We start from the raw sequence: 17,391 nt of genomic DNA, 5'->3' as shown, positions 1-17,391 counted from the left end.
CGTAGACTTGTGACCTCCTTCAGTCATTTTTATTTCCCCAGTGCTTCTTTCCGGAAGTGTTTGAGAAATGTTTATGAATAAATGAATTACTTGGAAGTAGAAGATGGATTTCCTACATCACGGCTCACACACAAACCACCAAATAAACATCAAAAAACATTTGCTCACATACAATGGGTTGTACTTGTCATTCACAGACCAGGAGTGTGAGAGACTGTCTCCTCCACACGGTCATTGCGGGATCTGGGGGGCGGGTCTTCAGCACATGCCTTCAAGTTTGCCCTGGGTATCCGCATCCGGCTGGTGTAATGGAAAGGAGTGTGGGAGATGGTGGACTGCCCGACCTGAGGATGGCGCACATCAGATCCACTCAATGCCATTGCCCAGCATTTTCTATTCTGACTGCATCTATGGCAAGCAAGGCTGGAGAATACAGCTTTCTCGTGTTGTGGAAACAGAGGAAATGAGTTTGGTAAACAGCTACTATCTTGATCACAAAAGTCGATGAAAGAAAGGTGCCCGCGGTTGCTCTTTAGTAGATAATTTTGAATCAGGGATTTGCACTGAGGTTTCTAGCATTAATTGAATGGACCCCAAGGCAGCAGAGTTGGAGAGGGAGGAAAATCGAGTCACGGTGAGTCTGGTCTTGAACACCCTGAGACCTCCCGAGGTAGTGATATCTGGTTGGCAGCACGGGATGAAGCATCTCTAACAGTGTGCCCCCAAATAATGGCCTGGTATAAATTGTAGCGATTGCAAATACGTTCATGCTGTTACCACGGAAAGAGATTTATTGTAACCATGCACAGATTTTTTTTTTCTTTGTGATGGATCACATTTCTTTTTTGTTCTCATCTTATGAGTGGGGTTTGCCTGTCTGGGGGAGAGCGGTGGTGGTGAGCATTCACAGTGTATGTGCCCTTTAGAGGTGCTGACACATGGTTTCTAAATATGGCAATGGAAGATTCTGTTCCTTTCATAGTAAACCCCTGGAGGCAGGCGATGCTGAGACGGGATTTAGCTTTCCAGCTTAGGCTTCCTGAAGGTTGCCCAGAAACGAGAGATCTGCAGCTTCTAGGGCAGGGCAGGTGCTAAATAAAGTTCAAATTTAGTTTGGTTCGTCTTGGGAGTAAAACCTTGCACTGCGGCCTGGAGGCCCCAAGCGGGGTGGCCTAAGGGCAAGACTTTGCTAAGGAAGTTTTCTGAATGTGGGAGAGGCTGCCTCATCAAACCTTCAGCTTCCTGCCCCTGGATGTCTCGTAGGAAGGCCAGTCTTAGCTGGAAGGATGTGAGGTCATTCCTGCAGCCAGCAGAGCGGTAGACCAAATGATTCCCAAAGGCCCTTCCATCCAGAAATTCTGACACCTTTGCTGTCCTCCAGCAGGGCTGGAGAGGGAGATACAAAATACACAATACGTCCACAAGCTGTAAAACGCACACACACACACACACACACACACACACACACACACACACACACTGGCCCAAATATTGGCTTATTAGTACAGATGTGACAGAGAATATCTTAAAAACCTTAAGTGGAATTTATAATATGCCTTCACTCTCCCCCTTCTGAGGCAACTATAGCCACTCAGAATTTCCACAGTCCTCAGTACTTCATAAATTGATGACAGTTTAGTGGCTCTTCATATAATGATGATGTCATTGCCTCATGAGTAATTTGGATATGACCCTTGTCAGCTCCTAATCTCGACTCTGATCAAATAGTGAGGTCCCAAGGGAAGCTGCCTCATTTTATATTCTCAGTGTCTTTCTTGACACCTGTCCTGCCTTGCCCTCAGTCGGGACGCAGTGAGTAGCCGGGGGCTGGCTGTCTTTACTCAGTAGCTGCCTTTCTGTTACGATAGAGCAGTGTTCTTTTTTTAAAAAAAAAAAATCTTTAATGTTTATTTTTGAGAGAGAGAGAAAGAGAGAGCGGGCAGGGGAGGGGCAGAGAGAGGGAGACACAGAATCTGAAGCAGGCTCCAGGCTCCTAGCTGTCAGCACAGAGCCTGACGTGGGGCTCAAACTCATGAGCTTTGAGATCATGACCTCAGCCGAAGTCAGAGGCTTAACCAACTGAGCCACGCAGGTGTCTCAAGCAGCGTTTCTTTGTATTTCCGTTTCATGCCCCGGCTTCTCAGCGGATGGCAAGCCCGGGAGCATCCACAGCACTCTGTACACTCCTACATGACGTCTTCCGTCCTTTGTCCCGCTCTCCATCTGGTTCATGGAGTCTCAGGTATTGGACACACAGTCAGCAAGAAGTCAGCAAGAAGAAGGCATTCCCTTTCTTCTTAGACCTCCTGAAGCCCTCTTGCCATGTTTAAGGTGTGGCTTGAATCACACATGACACATTGCCGGTAGCACACAGTCCTAGTTTCAGAGAAGAATATTCCCACCATATTACCACTCTCCACAAGGACAGTGTTTATGTCTATTTTTTTTTTCACAGATGTATCCACAAATAGTGTCTGATACACACGGTAGGAGCTCCTACTGCTGGAAGAACGACCATTATCTGTGGGACTCAAGCCTGTTCTGATGTTTTGGGTTTTTTTTTTTAAGTATTTTTATTATTTGTTGTTTTAAATTTTTTTAATGTTTATTTTTGAGAGAGAGAGAGACAGCGTGAGCAGGAGAGGTGCAGAGAGAGGGAGACACAGAATCCGAAGCAGGCTCCAGGCTCTGAGCTGTCAGCACAGAGCCTGATGCGGGGCTTGAACTTGTCAACCATGAGGTCATGACCTGAGCCGAAGTTGGATGCTTAACCGACTGAGCCACCCAGGCACCCCCTATTTGTTATTTCATTTCATTTTATTTTATTTTATTTTATTTTAGAGACAGAGTGAATGTGAGCTGGGAAGAGGGACAGAGGAAGAGAGAGAGGATCCCAGGCAGGCTCTATGCTGAGCATGAACCTGATGTGGGGCTCGACCCCATGACCCTGGGATCATGACTTGAGCTGAAATCAAGAGCTGGTGAATGACTGAGCCACCCAGGGGCCCCAGTTATGATGATTTTGTTTAATGTTTATTTTATTGATTTTGAGAGAGAGAAGGAGAGAGACAGAATCCCAAGCAGGCCCCACACTGTCAGCACAGAGCCAGATTCAGGGTTCAAACTCCCAAACTGTGAGATCATGACCTGAGCCAAAATCAAGAGTCAGACATTTAGCTGCCTGAGTCACCTAGATGTCCCCTCAGTTCTGATGTTTCTAACCTGTGCTCCAAACATGGCATATATTTATATAGTATGTGTGTTTTAAGAATGGTGTTGACACTTTGAGAGGGAGGGCATGCATTTTGATTCATTCATAAATATTAAATGATAGCCATCAAAATGTAAAAATTGGTCAGCCATTAATTATAAATAAAACAAGGTCCAAGGCCGAAGAAGACAGGCATTATTAAAGAAAGGTGAACCTCAGAGTATATTAGAGACCGTGCCTGGCTGTGGTGAGGGGCAGAGAAAATGATCTAGAAGTCATGGCAGATCCCACACTGAAGAGCTCCATCACTTGAAGGAAAGGTAGTCCGAATGTTAGCTCCATAGAGTGGAGGCCTTTTTCCTCTTCTCGTTGCCATCTCCCTGGCACCTAAGAACACTTGGTGTATAGACGCATCATAAAACTAGTTACGTGTCATTGAACGTGCTTTGAAGCAGCAAGAGATCTCTCAACTGGTGACTTCGGGGGACTACTCTGAGAAACCAAAGCCCTTCAGTGAGTCTGTATTCCCTCCTAGTGTGATTCTAGTCTAGTGTAGAGTTGGGTCCCTGCTGGCCTTCTTCTCCAGGCTTCCTGTTCCCCGATGCCCCACATATTCCACCTGGCTAGCTTCCTTCATTGACATTATCTGTCAAGTCCTGGGGAAATGGAGTTTGGGACCCCAGCACGCTGAGTCATAGTGCCTGAGTCTTGGTCATTGCCCCTACATCTGCAAGCTCTGTGACTTTGGACAAGTCATGAACTTGATGGACCTTCATTGTCTGAACCTGCAAATGCCCTGCCTCGCTGTTAAGTTCACAACAAAAATAATAAATAGCTTATAGGTAATTTAGTGTAATAAATGTGTATTTGCAAGAATGGGATCTATAGTGGTCCAAAGGGTAATGAGAAGGACAGGTAGACAATCATTTAACAGACAAGGGCATCAGGGTCAAATGTCACCTAATTCATTTTTGTTAAGAGCTTGTCCGTTTGTCCTTTTGCTACTAGAAATATTCCTGGGTACCCACAGCTGCCTAAATGCCCCTCACTTCACTTGTTGCCATGGTGAGGGACAGACATAAGCAGTATTTACCAAATACATGGCAATATGTTGTGATTTTGTGTCTTCTTTTCACAGAGAACCTGTAAGTGTGAGAAAGCCACCTGACTGCTAAACTCTTTTTGTTTCATTAACTTTGTAGCATGAGGACCGTTTCCATTTCTTTTTTATTCTAGTTTCTCCCCTTTCACTCTGTGTAGAACATTGAGAAAATCTGAAAGAAGCTGGTACCAGATGGCAATTTTTTTGTACTCTACAGATTCCAGTTCCTGTGCTTTTGTGAATGTGATGGTTTAATGAATTGCCTTATGCATCCTTGAGTTTTATTTCGGCATTGCTGTGTAGGACTGAGTCTGTCTACTGCAGACACTCCAAGCAGAGATGAGCTTGATTATGAACACTTTGCTGGTCCTGTGGGTGTGGGTCTGGGCAGAGATGGGGAAGCTTGGCATCAGACATCGTTGGTGGGGTGGGGAGGAGGTTGGCGTCAGACATCATTGATGGAGGGGGGATTATGGGGGGGAAGTGTGGACAGGCCAGTTAGCACTCCTCTGGGCCCCACCTCAGTTTCTCCTGTTACTAGTAAGTAAGGCTGCTGGAGGCTGCTGTTACTTGTAAGAATCCGAAGAAGGAAGAATGTGATGATATGTCTCTTGTATGCCAGGAGGGGGTGGGTGGGTGTAAACTCATGTGCAGTAATGGGGAAGGATGGGTCTAATAAACTTGTTGCAGAAAGATGCTCTGATAGTTTTGCTTTGACTTTCTTTTACTGGAATCTGTTTATTTATTTTTTTTAACTGATAACATAAACTTAGGTGTTAAAAAGTTACCGAGTCTAGGGAATGAAGTCTTGTGAAGTCAGGTAGTTAAGCATAGCTTTCAAGTTCACTTGGGTCCCTGGAAACCATTAGTCCTTTCACTGACAGTGGTCATGGGTCTGGGGGGGTGTACATGTGCCAGGTCCTGGGAATGCTTCTGGAGCCTTGGTCTTTATTAGGATTATTCTCAGTTTTTTCTTTTAATTTTTTCAATGTTTATTTAGATCTGAGAGAGACAGAGTGCAAGTGGGAGAGGAGCAGAGAGAGAGGGAGACACAGAATCCGAAGCAGGCTCCAGGCTCTGAGCTGTCAGCACAGAGCCCGATTGGGGGCTCTAACTCACGAAAGGCAAGATCATGACCTGAGCTGAAGTTGGACGCTTACCCGACTGAGCCACCCAGGCGCCCCATATTCTCAGTTTTTTCTCAAGTGTTCACTTTTTCTCTTTGGTTTACTGACTTGGATGAGAAGCCATCCTTACTGACTTAGACATTTGCATCTCTATTAGCTTCGTTTTCATTTGTCCAGAACTTGCTGCATACCCAGTGCTGTTCTTAGTCCTTCACATGTATTAATTCGCTGTCCCTGTGAGACAAGGATACTGTTGTCATTTTACAAACATGAAAACTGAGGCACAGAGAAAGTTACATGTAGTGACCACACATCTTCGTTTGCCCAGGTTCCGTTCAATTTATGCCTGTTGTCCCAATGTGATTTTTGAAAGTGCCTTCCTTGACTTTCAAACCCTCCAAGTTCGGACAAGTTATACCCACCTACCAATGTCAAGAAAGAGGCCTGATCTGGTTCACAGTAAAGCATCTGGTGGGAGAGCCCACATTCTTACTCTGGCATAAGTACTCTGTCTACATTTTCCTTCAACACACTGGAGTTTGCAATCATTTTAAATTTGCATTCTGAATAGAATATTCTATTTAAAGGGGAGGGATTTTGTTACTCTGTTTGGAGCTCATCTGCTTGGTTCACTATACAAGTAAATTTTTCAGTCCTCTGCTGAGAGTGTGGTTATGGGGCTGGAGAGCATCTTCTGAGTTGCGGCGCCCTATTTTTCTCTTTTAAACAAATTTTATTTTAGACAGAGCCTAGATCATGTGATGAAGGTTAAATTGGTTTCCCTTGGAAATCAGGCCGTGGGTCCCAGCGGCTCTGCCATCTACTGCTGCTCTAACCTGAGAAGCCTGTGGAGGATTCCCTCAGCCAGGGCTGGCCTGCTTACACCCTGGGGGTGGCCCGCGGCTCACCATTGCTCTGATGGCCCCAGGCCCTTTGAGCCCTACTAGAGCCACAGCACATCAGGCCACTTCCTTTGTAGCACTCACATTAAATGCTTGCCTGGACCTACCACTCCGGAGTGGTTTATTACAGTCTTTCCGGGCTAAATACTAAGACCAACTTGTTGAATTTGGGTTTTAGAATATATTGAAATTTCTCTTTGGAGTTTTAACAGTTAGCTCTTATTTACTAGACCATCTTGGGCAAATGAAGAAATTACTTCGTGCTGTGTGTGTGTGTGTGTGTGTGTGTGTGTGTGTGTGTGTGAGTACTGCGGCAAGGGGGGAGAGGAGGGTACTGCCCTATATCCCATTTTGTTGCCGCATTGCTTTGAGACTAGAAAAAAGAAATTTCACATCGTTTTTTAAAACCTATTTCCTATACTTAAAATGCTGCTGCAGCCATTAACACCCACCCTGTTGATAAGAGAATTAAGTTGTGATATTCCTTGAAAGCATGAGAAGGTGATGATAATATGAAGTACGGAGGTGTCTCTGTAAGTGAATACAAATGCGGAATTAAAACATTCTTAAGTTTCTCCAGCAGTGACATGAGGATAATACCACCTCTTGGAGGTGTTTTAAGAATTAATTAGGTGACGTTTGTGAGAAGTTCTAAGATGACTGTTCTGTTTTATTATTATTAGCTTCGTATTGTTCTTGGAAACACAGTGTAGAAAATGAACTGCAGAACCCAACCTTTGTAAGAAGGATGTTGCATATTCTCACATGACAGTGATTGATGAGATACTATGAAACTGAGAAAGCTGTACTAATGATCCCAAGTGAATAGGAGATGAGCTAAATTTCATGGGTTCTTCTGCTTGTCTACTACTATTCTCATGACCATATGCTCCACTGAATTATTACCGGATCCGGTGAAAACAGTATGGAGATCCCCCAGAGTGAGAGAACATTTCTTTTCCAGCAGTGGTATCAGAATTGTTTTTTTTTCTTTTCTCTTTATATAAAATATGCATTTGGCTCCATCTTAACCAAGTTCTGAGTTGCAGTCCTTTTTAATTCCTCCCCCTCTGTGGTATGTGTGTATGGATGCATGTGTGTGTATCGTCCATGAGGACGTCCTGTTGATTCTTTGTCATCTACTTCGCTTACTCCCTCTTTGTACCACCTTAGTCGGAGCCACTATCATTTACCCCTGGATTTGTGTAATAGCCTCCTAACTTAATGCTTCATTTCAAATTGTGCCCTCCCAACAGCCAGCTCTCTGAGTGATCTTCGTAGTGCCAGACACTCCCCTGCTCAGAGCCTTCCACTGCCCGCCCTCCCATCTCCCATGACCTCACTTCCTGCTGCCTCTCGCTTATTTCCTTTGGGCCACATTGGGCTCTGGTTTCTCTTGACCGTTCCAGTTGTGTCTGTGTCAGTGCCTATTGTCCCCTGTTCCTGAAATACTCACTCCTATGGAGGAATAATACAGTCAACACCCTTGTTCACCTCGATTCACCGGTTAGCCCTTGCCTCATTTGCTTTATCTTCCTGCCTCCTTCCCTCTTAGCCCCTGGATGTATTTCAATTTTTGTTCTTTTGCTGATCCATTTGAGAGTCCTTTGCAGACATTCACTTTACCCCTAAATACTTGAACAAGTACATTCTCTTTCATAAGCATATCATTATGTCATTATTATACTCTGAAGTTGAACATGATTATAGTATTATCTGATATGCAGCCCGTATCACATTTCTCCAGTTAGCCCCAAAAAGTTCTTGAGAGTCGTATTTTTAAATCCAGGATCCTGTTAAAGATTATATATTCTATTTAGTTGTCCTATCTCTTTAGTCTCCTTTAATTTTTAACAGTTTCCCCAGTTGGGAAGGGTCTTTTCCTAACACTGACATTTTTCAAGAGTGTAGTACAACTCTTTTGTTGACTGTCCCACAATTTCGATTTATCTGATGGTTTCTTTTTCATTAGATTCAGGTTAAACATATTTGGCAAGAACAGATGATGATGCCTTCACAAGAAAATCGTATTGGGAAGCCCACAATCCAGTATCTGCCAGATTCTCCCCTTGTGATGCCACCTTTTTTGCTTTATAATGTCTGGAGTGACATTTTGAGTCCACATGGATAATATCTTCTTCTCAAGCTTTCACCGAATGATTTTTGCATTCGTTGGTGACCTGAATCAATTATGATCTTGCCGTTTATCAAAAGACAGTTTTCTATTTCCATTATTATCTATGGGCTTTCAGTTAAGGAAGAATTTTTCTCCTTCCCCTCCTCCCACTGTTGGGAGTATTACTACTGATTCATGCATTTCTAAAGAGTAAAATAGAAAAGAAGTATATATTTGATGTGTACTGACCCATGACCGTCATTTCCTTTTTTTTTTTTTTTTTTTTGGTCAGGTTGTCTCAAAATTCATCAGTGGAAATCCTTTCAAGCTGACTCCTAGGTCCTTTTGACATCACCCTCTTAGTTTTTAGCCTTTTTTCATTTTCCGGCGCAAGTTGTGGCTATGCAGTAAAAGAGGATCCTGATCACTGCAACAGAGATGCCCTCCTCAGCCCCACCGTCTCCTTTTAACCTGCATCATGTACATATCCCCATTCAATATGTAACATTTTACTTGTTGTTTATCTTACCCACCTGGAATGAAACCTCAACACTGGCAGGGGCTTGCCTATTTTGCTCCCCGCTGGGTGCCCCATGACTGATACATAGAATATCCCCAATAAATAGTTGTTGGAGAAAATGAATGAATTTATCCCTATCTTGAGTCTCCATCAGGCTCTTCCAGATTAGCTGCAGCTTTTCTGTTCTTGACCCTGAGATGAATTGGGCTGCAGGGAGTCCTCACTCGTACGTCTGGATTTCATCGCAATTATCACCTGTAGTGGTCCCTCTTGCCTTCGGATTCTGGTGATACTTGAAACTCTTATGAACAGCGCATCACAGGTGACGCTCTGGGGCAGGCACTTGGCAGTGACCATGGAAGCATTATGATGCGGTTCTCTGTTCTCCAGCTACTCTGAACAGACGGTCTGGCTATTTTAGAAATAACAAATGAAGCACTTGCCATTATGTGTTAGAATTTTTACCTGGGTACTGATGTTGGGAAACAAAAATTAAGGAGAACAAAGGCTTTATTTTCTAAATGAACAAATAGTCATTCATTCGGGACATAATACGTTAAAAGCCTTCACGGGATTTACAAAGCCTTAAGAGTTCTTATTCTCGAAGAGTTTCTATTCTAGTGGCGATGATAGGGAATAAGAAAAGAATATGGGGCAGGAATTGCACATTAACACCTAATGTAACTGGTGGGTGTAGTGGGCTGAACGGTGGTCCCAAAGATAGCAGAACCTAATCCCTGAAACCTGTAAATGTTATCTTAATGGAAAAAAGTCTTTGCAGATGTGATTAATTTAAGGATTTTGAGATGAAGAGATTATGCTGGATTATCCCAGTGGGTCCTAAATCCAATCATAAGAATCCTTGTGAGAGGGAGGCAGAGGGAGATGGGGCACACAGAGAAGCTGGAAGAGGCGAGGGACAGATTCTCTCCTAGAGCCTCTGGAGGGAACATAGCCTGCTAATACGTTGCTTTGGGCCCACGATACTGATTTCAGACTTCTGGCCTCCAGAACTGCGAGAGAATACATTTTTGCTGCTTTAAATCATAGGAACAAAACATGTTAAAGTGTACATTCTCTTATCTGTGTGGTGTCTGTGGAATGACCCTGTCAGAGCTGCACGGTGAGGACTGTTACCTCTGGTCCCCTGAAGCAGGGGTGCGAGGACTGAGGGAGTCATGTGAGTAGAACCAGCTTTCCTGATTCTCAGGCCACCCAGGGCCGCTCTCACCCAGGCGTCCTACCTCCTTCCCATATCCAGCGCTGATGAACAGCACAGCCTGCTCATAAAGATGGTCCACAAGAGACAGGCCTATGAGAGGCGGGACCCAAAGTCATTCTTTTTTTTTTTTTTTTTTTTTTTTTTAAATCTTTTGTTTATTTTTGAGACAGAGAGACAGAGCATGAGCAGTGAGAGAGAGAGAGAGAGAGAGAGAGAGAGAGAGAGAGAGAGAATCCTGAAGCAGGCTCTAGGCTCTGAGCTGTCAGCACAGAGCCCGACGCCGGGCTCAAACCCATGAACTGTGAGATCATAACCTGAGCCGAAGTTGGACACTTAACCAACCGAGCCCCCCAGGCGCCCCCAAAGGCATTCTTGTGTGGTAAAGGTATTTGACGAGTCAGATGACCAGCCTGTTTCCCACATTCCAAGGGGCTCATTGCCTCTTCAAGTGGCTGTTATTTAAGTGGCTTCCAGATTTTGGATGCCCTGGAGCCATGTGTGTGTCCGTGTGTCTGTATTTGCCTGGAACAGAGAATCCCTTGCTGTCTCATTGACAGTACCTTTTAGCCCATCTCTTGGAACCATCATCTGTATGGTTTCCATGTGCTGGGTGGCTTCCTGGCACATTGCAGGCAGTGGGATCTGGGGAAGCCTGCCCAAGCCTTCAGAGAAAAGCCACCTAATGAACTACATTTCTAGTCCTCCAGCACTCTTATCCCTCCTGGAAAATGCTTGCTGTGGCTCCCTCTTTCTCCCTGGCAGCTACTAAAATCCCCCTGTTGCAGAGTCTGCTGCAGATGTATGTTCTAGGCCTCAGGGCCCTTCATGCTGCTCCCCCCTGCTTTCAACCACTGATGACTCAGGTCCCTCATCTATTCAGCAATCATTTTGCTTCTGAGAGACTGGTGTGGTGCTGGGAGAGATGAAAATAAGTGGGATTCTGTCCCTCCCCTGTGGGAGCTCTGATCTGTATGGGAACCAGACAAGGAAACAGCTGGACTGAAGTGTGACAGCAGTGATAGGGCAGTGATACTCCCCATGCGCCTCCCTCCTCACGGATATTAGGAGAACAAGCAGTGTATTTAATAGAGGGGACTCTGCAGGCTCACCCAGGAACCAGGACATGGAAGAGAATCCCTGGACCGTGGCATCCTGTGGGAGCATCTGAACAGTTAGCACCTCCACAGTGCAGATCTGGGTTTTCTGTGTTTATCCTGTCTGTACCTGTTACCTTTCTAGAACTTGCAGCATTATCTAGTTCATATGGGTTTCCTAGTTAGCTCAGTGTGGAATATGAGTAACTGAGAGCCCCTTTTATCCTTTTAATAGTCACTGACCACCATCCTCAATTCCTATGCATCTATATCCTTGTATCAATGATGGGAGGTATACAAAGAGCCAAACTTAGTGGTACCTGGGTAGCTGAGTCGGTTATGCATCTTACTCTTGATTTTGGCTCAGGTCATGATCTCATGGTTCGTGAGTTCGAGCTCTGCATCAGGCTCTGCACTAACAATGTGGAGCCTGCTGAGATTCTCTCTCTCTTCCTCTCTGTGCCCCTCCCCTGCTCTGTCTCTCACCCTCTCTCTTTGTCTCTCTCAAAAAAAAAAAAAAAAAACTAAATTTTATAGACATAGCTAGAGACCAGCAGTCTGAGAGCTTGAACAAGAACCAAAATTATATGGCATTGGATGATACGTGGGGTCAGCCTCAGAGATCTGATAAAGACGGTCTCATCTTTGTGACTCTGGGGTTCCTTTTGAATGTGAGGCATTTTGTAGAACATCCACATACTCTCTTGATTGAAGGTATCTCTTGAAAGAGAAAAGACAGAAAGCAGAAAGTGACTGTGGACTCCAGAACATTTAAAATTGTCTAATTTATTGATCACAACAACAGCTGTAGGCATTGAAAAAAAAATGTGCTTCTCTGCATGGCTTTGTTCATTCAGGCTCTTGGCAGTGTTGGGGCTCATATACCTCATAATAGCTTCAAGAGCAAGAAGCTGCTCTTCACCTTAATGACCCATCAGGTTGTACTCTGAGCTTACACTGGCATTGTTTCCTTCCGAAGAGAAAACAAAACAAAACAGAACAAAAAACAGATAACAAGTCACCAGGGCTACAGAAATCAGTGAGATTCCATTTGATGCTATGTTGTGTAGTGAAAACAGAACTGAAGACATTTAACAAAAAAAGTAATTTATTGTTTTGTTAGTTTTTGCCTAACTTTGTGCATGCCAGTGGCATTTTGATAAAATGGTGGTGACTGCAGAGGATTTGAACTCTGTACTTGGAACTCTGTTTATCCTGTCTCCTAAAGCATTTTCATTTCTCTTCTTTACTTCTTTGGCGCTTCATAGTGGATTTTATTTTTCAGTTTGAATCTGTTGTGTAGCACTGCTATAAAATCGCATGTAAAATTTTCTATTTCTTATTTTGAGGCACTGTGTTATTCTGTCTTGAAGTTTGTAAGTTTGGTTATGAATGAACGTAAGAGAAGGTACACTTTAAAATTATTGTGATCTTGTTAGCACAGCATTAAAATAAAAAATAATTGGGGCACCTGGGTGGCTCAGTTGGTTAAGCGTCCAACTTTGGCTCAGGTCATGATCTTGTGGTTCGTGAGTTCAAGCCCCACATCGGGCTCTGTGCTGACAGCTCAGAGCCTGGAGCCTGTTTTGGATTATGTCTTTCTCTCTCTCTCTCTCTCTCTCTCTCTCTCTCTCTCTCTCTCTTCTACCCCTCCCCCACTCATGCTCTGTCTCTCAAAAATAAATAAACATTAAATTAAAAATAAATAAAAGTAAAATAAAAAAAATCATTTCAGGAACGCAAAACACTCCTCTGGTCTCCCCTTCCTTCCAAAAATGTTAGCTTCTTAAGAGCTCCTGTATTGGGTGGCAGTTGTGTAAGTTATAATAATGAGAGTAAGATTTACTCAGTGAAGGCAAAATTTAAAATGTACCCATTCTAGTTTATTATTTGTTTTAAAAATCAGCCCTTAGCGGGGTGCCTGGGTGGCTCAGTCTGTTAAGCATCTGACTCTTGGTTTCAGCTCAGGTCATGATCTCACAGTTCATGAGTTCGAGCCCTGCATTGGGCTCTGTGCTGACAGCACAGAGCCTGCCTGGGATTCTCTCTCTCCCTCTCTCTCTCTGCCCCTCCTCTGCTCTGCCACTCAAAATAAATAAACTTAATTTTTTTTAAAATCAGCCTTTAGGAAAGCATCTCAAAACTTTTGGCAAGTTGTAGCATATCAACTGGTCAGTAAATACAACCATGTATGGTTGGTTTATTCTACTAATATCAAAAATATCAAGAAAGAGATGTTCTGGTTATCTTGCAACTTATTTTGGTTTTAAGTAACGATTCACTTAAACCAAGAGGTTTATTGGAGAGAGAAGGAGAGCAGGGGAGGGGCGGTACAGAGAGAGAGAGGAGAGAGAGAGAATCCCAAGCAGGCTCCACACTGTCAGCATAGAACCCAATGCGGGGCTCAAACCCGTGAATCATGAGTTCATGACCTGAGCCAACATCAAGAGTTGGACACTTAACCGACTGAGCCACCCAGGTACCCTGTGTCTGAGGTTTTCAACTAGGATATTGGTCTGGTGAACTTGGTAGTTTGGTAAGAGTTTCGCCCATAGCATGAATGGAGCAGAAGGAAGCCGCACAGCACAGGAAAGAGCGAACAAACGCCAGAACGGAAGGACAGCCTTGACAAGCGGAAGAATGCATAGGTGTTAGGAAAGATGAGTCAGCAGACCTTGTGAAGGATGGAGGCATTCTACAGATCGGAGGCATTGTAGTATCTCAGAAAAAGGGAAGTTATAAGAAAAGTCCACTTTCAAGAGCATCGTTTCATTTTCGCCATGTTTATAAGGTCGGATCTGAACATGCTGCTGTAGTAGCTATGTGGAAACTTCCGGCCTGCTGCTGGAGACAGATCCCAGAGCTGGGAAGCATTGCCAAGACTTCATGCATAACGTGGGTGAAGGTGTGGGAGATACCATCAGACACTGAGGACTCTTTCCAATTGTGAGTGGGGAGCAAATGATCTGCATAATCCACCTTGTTCCTTTGGTTTGGGTCCAGACTCAGGGAAAAAAAACAGGGAATAGTAACCAGTCCGGGGAACAGTGACCAGCCCTGCAGAAGCATGTCACACTGCAGATGACAACTGTGATTTCTTGAGTCCAGGTAACTGCAGAATAAGCCTAAATTTGGAGATTTGGAGAGACACTTAAGTAGTCTAAAGTTCCAGTTCCGGCCACCTAGAAATGCCCCAGAAGCCAGGCAGAACAGCCCTTCCTGCTCTTGATGTCAGGAAGGAGCCTGAGGAATTCTAACAGTGACAAAAGTCTTTGTTTTACTTGTGGAGGTGCACTGCAGGCCATTGTTTTTGTTTGTTTGTTTTTTTTTCCTCAAGAAAGAACAGAACTATGCTAATGAAAACATAGCGCAGGAAGGAGATCCCTAAGCTCAGTTGCAGTCATATGTCATTGGGCCAGGAACTTCAAAGGCACGGGTTTTTTTGGGTTTTTTTGTTTTTTGTTTGTTTTTGTTTGTTTGTTTGTTTTTTACAAATTGCTGCCTCTTTCTTGTACCTCGCAATTTAATGGAACACGTGACTTTAAAGGAGGGGGAGAGGGGGCTTGCATTTAAGCCTCCTAGTGGGAGGTACTTGGAAAACGTTACCTCGAATGGCTGAATATATTGATCGGGTGAATGAGATTGAATCTTGATGGTTTTATTCCTTGGAAATTATCAGTTCAAAGTAGAAATTTCGGTTTTGGAAAGCCATTGGACTCTAAGTCAGTTGCTCATTTCTGTATTCTATGGATGGCTAATAATAGACGCTTCATTCTGACCACCCTTTTGTAAGATGGACTCAGACCTCCATGCTGAGAAGGATTCTGAGACTCTCTGGGAGACTTCGTGGGTAAAAACCATCATTAATCAACGAACAGTACAATGAACAATGTGGTCATAGGGATGAGGATAAAAGTGACAGCACCTGTGCCATTGACTTGCCAATGGAAACTGTGGCCCTAAATTGGCATAGTTGCATTGAACTTATTTTGACAGAAATTGGCCAGGAGCCTCACATGTTTCTGAGACAAACAAATGAACCAACAAGCCAAACAATGCCGTCCCTAACTTGTTATACCTGGAGAGCATGCATTCCATCACCTGATAAATTGATAAATCGATTTGGTGTTGGGGGATAAGGAAGGCTAGGGCCAGCCTTATTTTTACCCCTTTTAATTTTGGGATTTCATTTTTTCAAGAGACTCTCTGACCCACTTTGATTCTGAGGGTTGCGTAGTGGTATTGCTTCTGGAGAAACATTAAACACTCAGCGTCTCTGCCAAGATCAATTTGGCTCAGTAATTGTAAAGTGCCATACACTTTAGGGGCACTTCTCACATACAAACTCTAATTGATTCCTCATAAAAACTCAGTTAGGAGGCCATTTTTACTTTATTTATTTGAACTTTATCCCATTATTTATTTCTTTGTAGTGTTTGAGGCAGCCCCAAATGCTCTGAGTTCTCCACTCTGTGGGAAGAGGTAGGACAGGTGGTGTAATACAGTTGTTATTCCCATTTTATAGGCAAGAAAATGAGAATTTTCAGAGATGAAGCTACTTGTCCAGAGTCTCACAAACGAGTAAGTGGCAAGGTCACTACCCACTTTCTCCTTGTATCATGGCCTTGCACACTTAGCATGGTGCCCGTGAAATGTTCTTTTTCCTTCATCATCATCCGTCTTACCCCATTCCGAACCATGACATCACTGCATGTGTGCGTCCGTGTTCATGTTCACCTTTAACCTCTCTGTATTTCTTTACTTGAAGGGGCTGAATTTGATCTTAATAAGGGTTTGGTAAACCGTCGTACTTGGAGGGTCCCTCAGAGATGTAGTCAAGTGATATGAATGTGTCTGGACACTGTTACCTGCATAGACAGAAAAGTTGTGTCATAAAAGAGTATTTAAGAATGACAGAAAATTTTTTACTATTTATCAAAGTGTGTATATCTCACGTCATCGTGACAGTCTGTTGGAGTCTCCTGTTGGTAGTCGGGGAGAGCTGGCGAGTCCTAAAAATATGACACTGATAAAAATCACTTAGAGCGCTGACATTGGAAACAAAACTCATGTTCCTCTTGAGAATGTCATATTGCAGCTTAACCCCAAACCTTGGGCTGTCTTGGCTTAGTTACAGCATCTCGCTTTGACAACCTTTTGTTCTCCCTAGCTGATATTTTGGCAGCAGATATCAGCACATCAGTTAATGTACTTTCCCTCCTGTAGGATCTCATTTGACTAGTTATGGTAGCTTATATTTTCTCCCTCATTAAAGTGCCTGTCTGCAGTTTGTTCAAAGGAGCCCGCAACCCCTGTTGGAGGGGAGTGCCCTTTTGCTGATGATTAATTTGCCCAACTACACAGACCTCATGGTCTAGTTAGATTTAGCTTTAATATCAGTCTAAAGTACACTAAAATACATACCAAGTAATGTTACCCCATCTATCAGAGAATTATAGCTTTTATTTAGTACATGGCATCTATATAGCATTTTTATTTAAGGAGCTTGGTGGTGACAGTTGCTTCGTGTTGCTGCATTCATTTCATAGGGTAGATATGTAGTTTAAAGGTCTGTCCCTGGCACAAAAACAGACACTCACATCAAGGGAACAGAATAGAGAACCCAGAAGTGGGCCCACAAACGTATGGCCAACTAATATTTGACATAGCAGGAAAGAGTATCCAATGGAATAAAGACAGCAAGTGGTGCTGGGAAAACTGGACAGCAACATGCAGAAAAATGAACCTGGACCACTTTCTTACACCACACACAAAAATAAACTCAAAATGGATGAAAGACCTCAATGTAAGACAGGAAGCCATCAAAATCCTCGAGGAGAAAGCAGGCAAAAACCTCTTTGACCTCAGCCGCAACAACTTGTTACTCAGCACATCTCCAAAGGCAAGGGAAACAAAAGCAAAAATGAACTATTGGGACCTCATCAAAATAAAAAGGTTCTGCACAGTGAAAGAAACAATCAGCAAAACTAAAAGGCAACCAATGGAATGGGAGAAGATATTTGCAAACAATATATCAAATAAAGGGTTAGTATCCAAAATCTATAAAGAACTTATCAAACTCAACACCCAAAAAACA

At 43.5% G+C, this 17,391-nt stretch overlaps 1 protein-coding gene across 13 annotated transcripts in view; it reads left to right on the top strand.

Annotated features, from left to right (window-relative positions):
- MAST4 (microtubule associated serine/threonine kinase family member 4) overlaps positions 1-17,391 on the top strand; it is a 563,317-nt gene that overhangs the window by 355,646 nt on the left and 190,280 nt on the right. The window contains exon 1 of one of the 13 annotated variants that reach the window (XM_053907314.1): positions 15,829-15,875. The exons of the other annotated variants lie outside the window; for them this stretch is intronic. Coding sequence (XP_053763289.1) covers positions 15,844-15,875 — 32 coding nt within the window. The 5' untranslated portion in view covers positions 15,829-15,843. Of the gene's footprint in view, positions 1-15,828; positions 15,876-17,391 lie in introns of those variants that run through there. 13 annotated transcript variants of the gene reach the window in all.

Source organism: Panthera pardus, unplaced genomic scaffold, assembly GCF_024362965.1.
Source record: "Panthera pardus isolate Hobbes unplaced genomic scaffold, ASM2436296v1 HiC_scaffold_2, whole genome shotgun sequence".
Lineage (NCBI taxonomy): Eukaryota > Metazoa > Chordata > Mammalia > Carnivora > Felidae > Panthera > Panthera pardus.
This window is presented reverse-complemented; position numbering and strand designations above follow the sequence as displayed.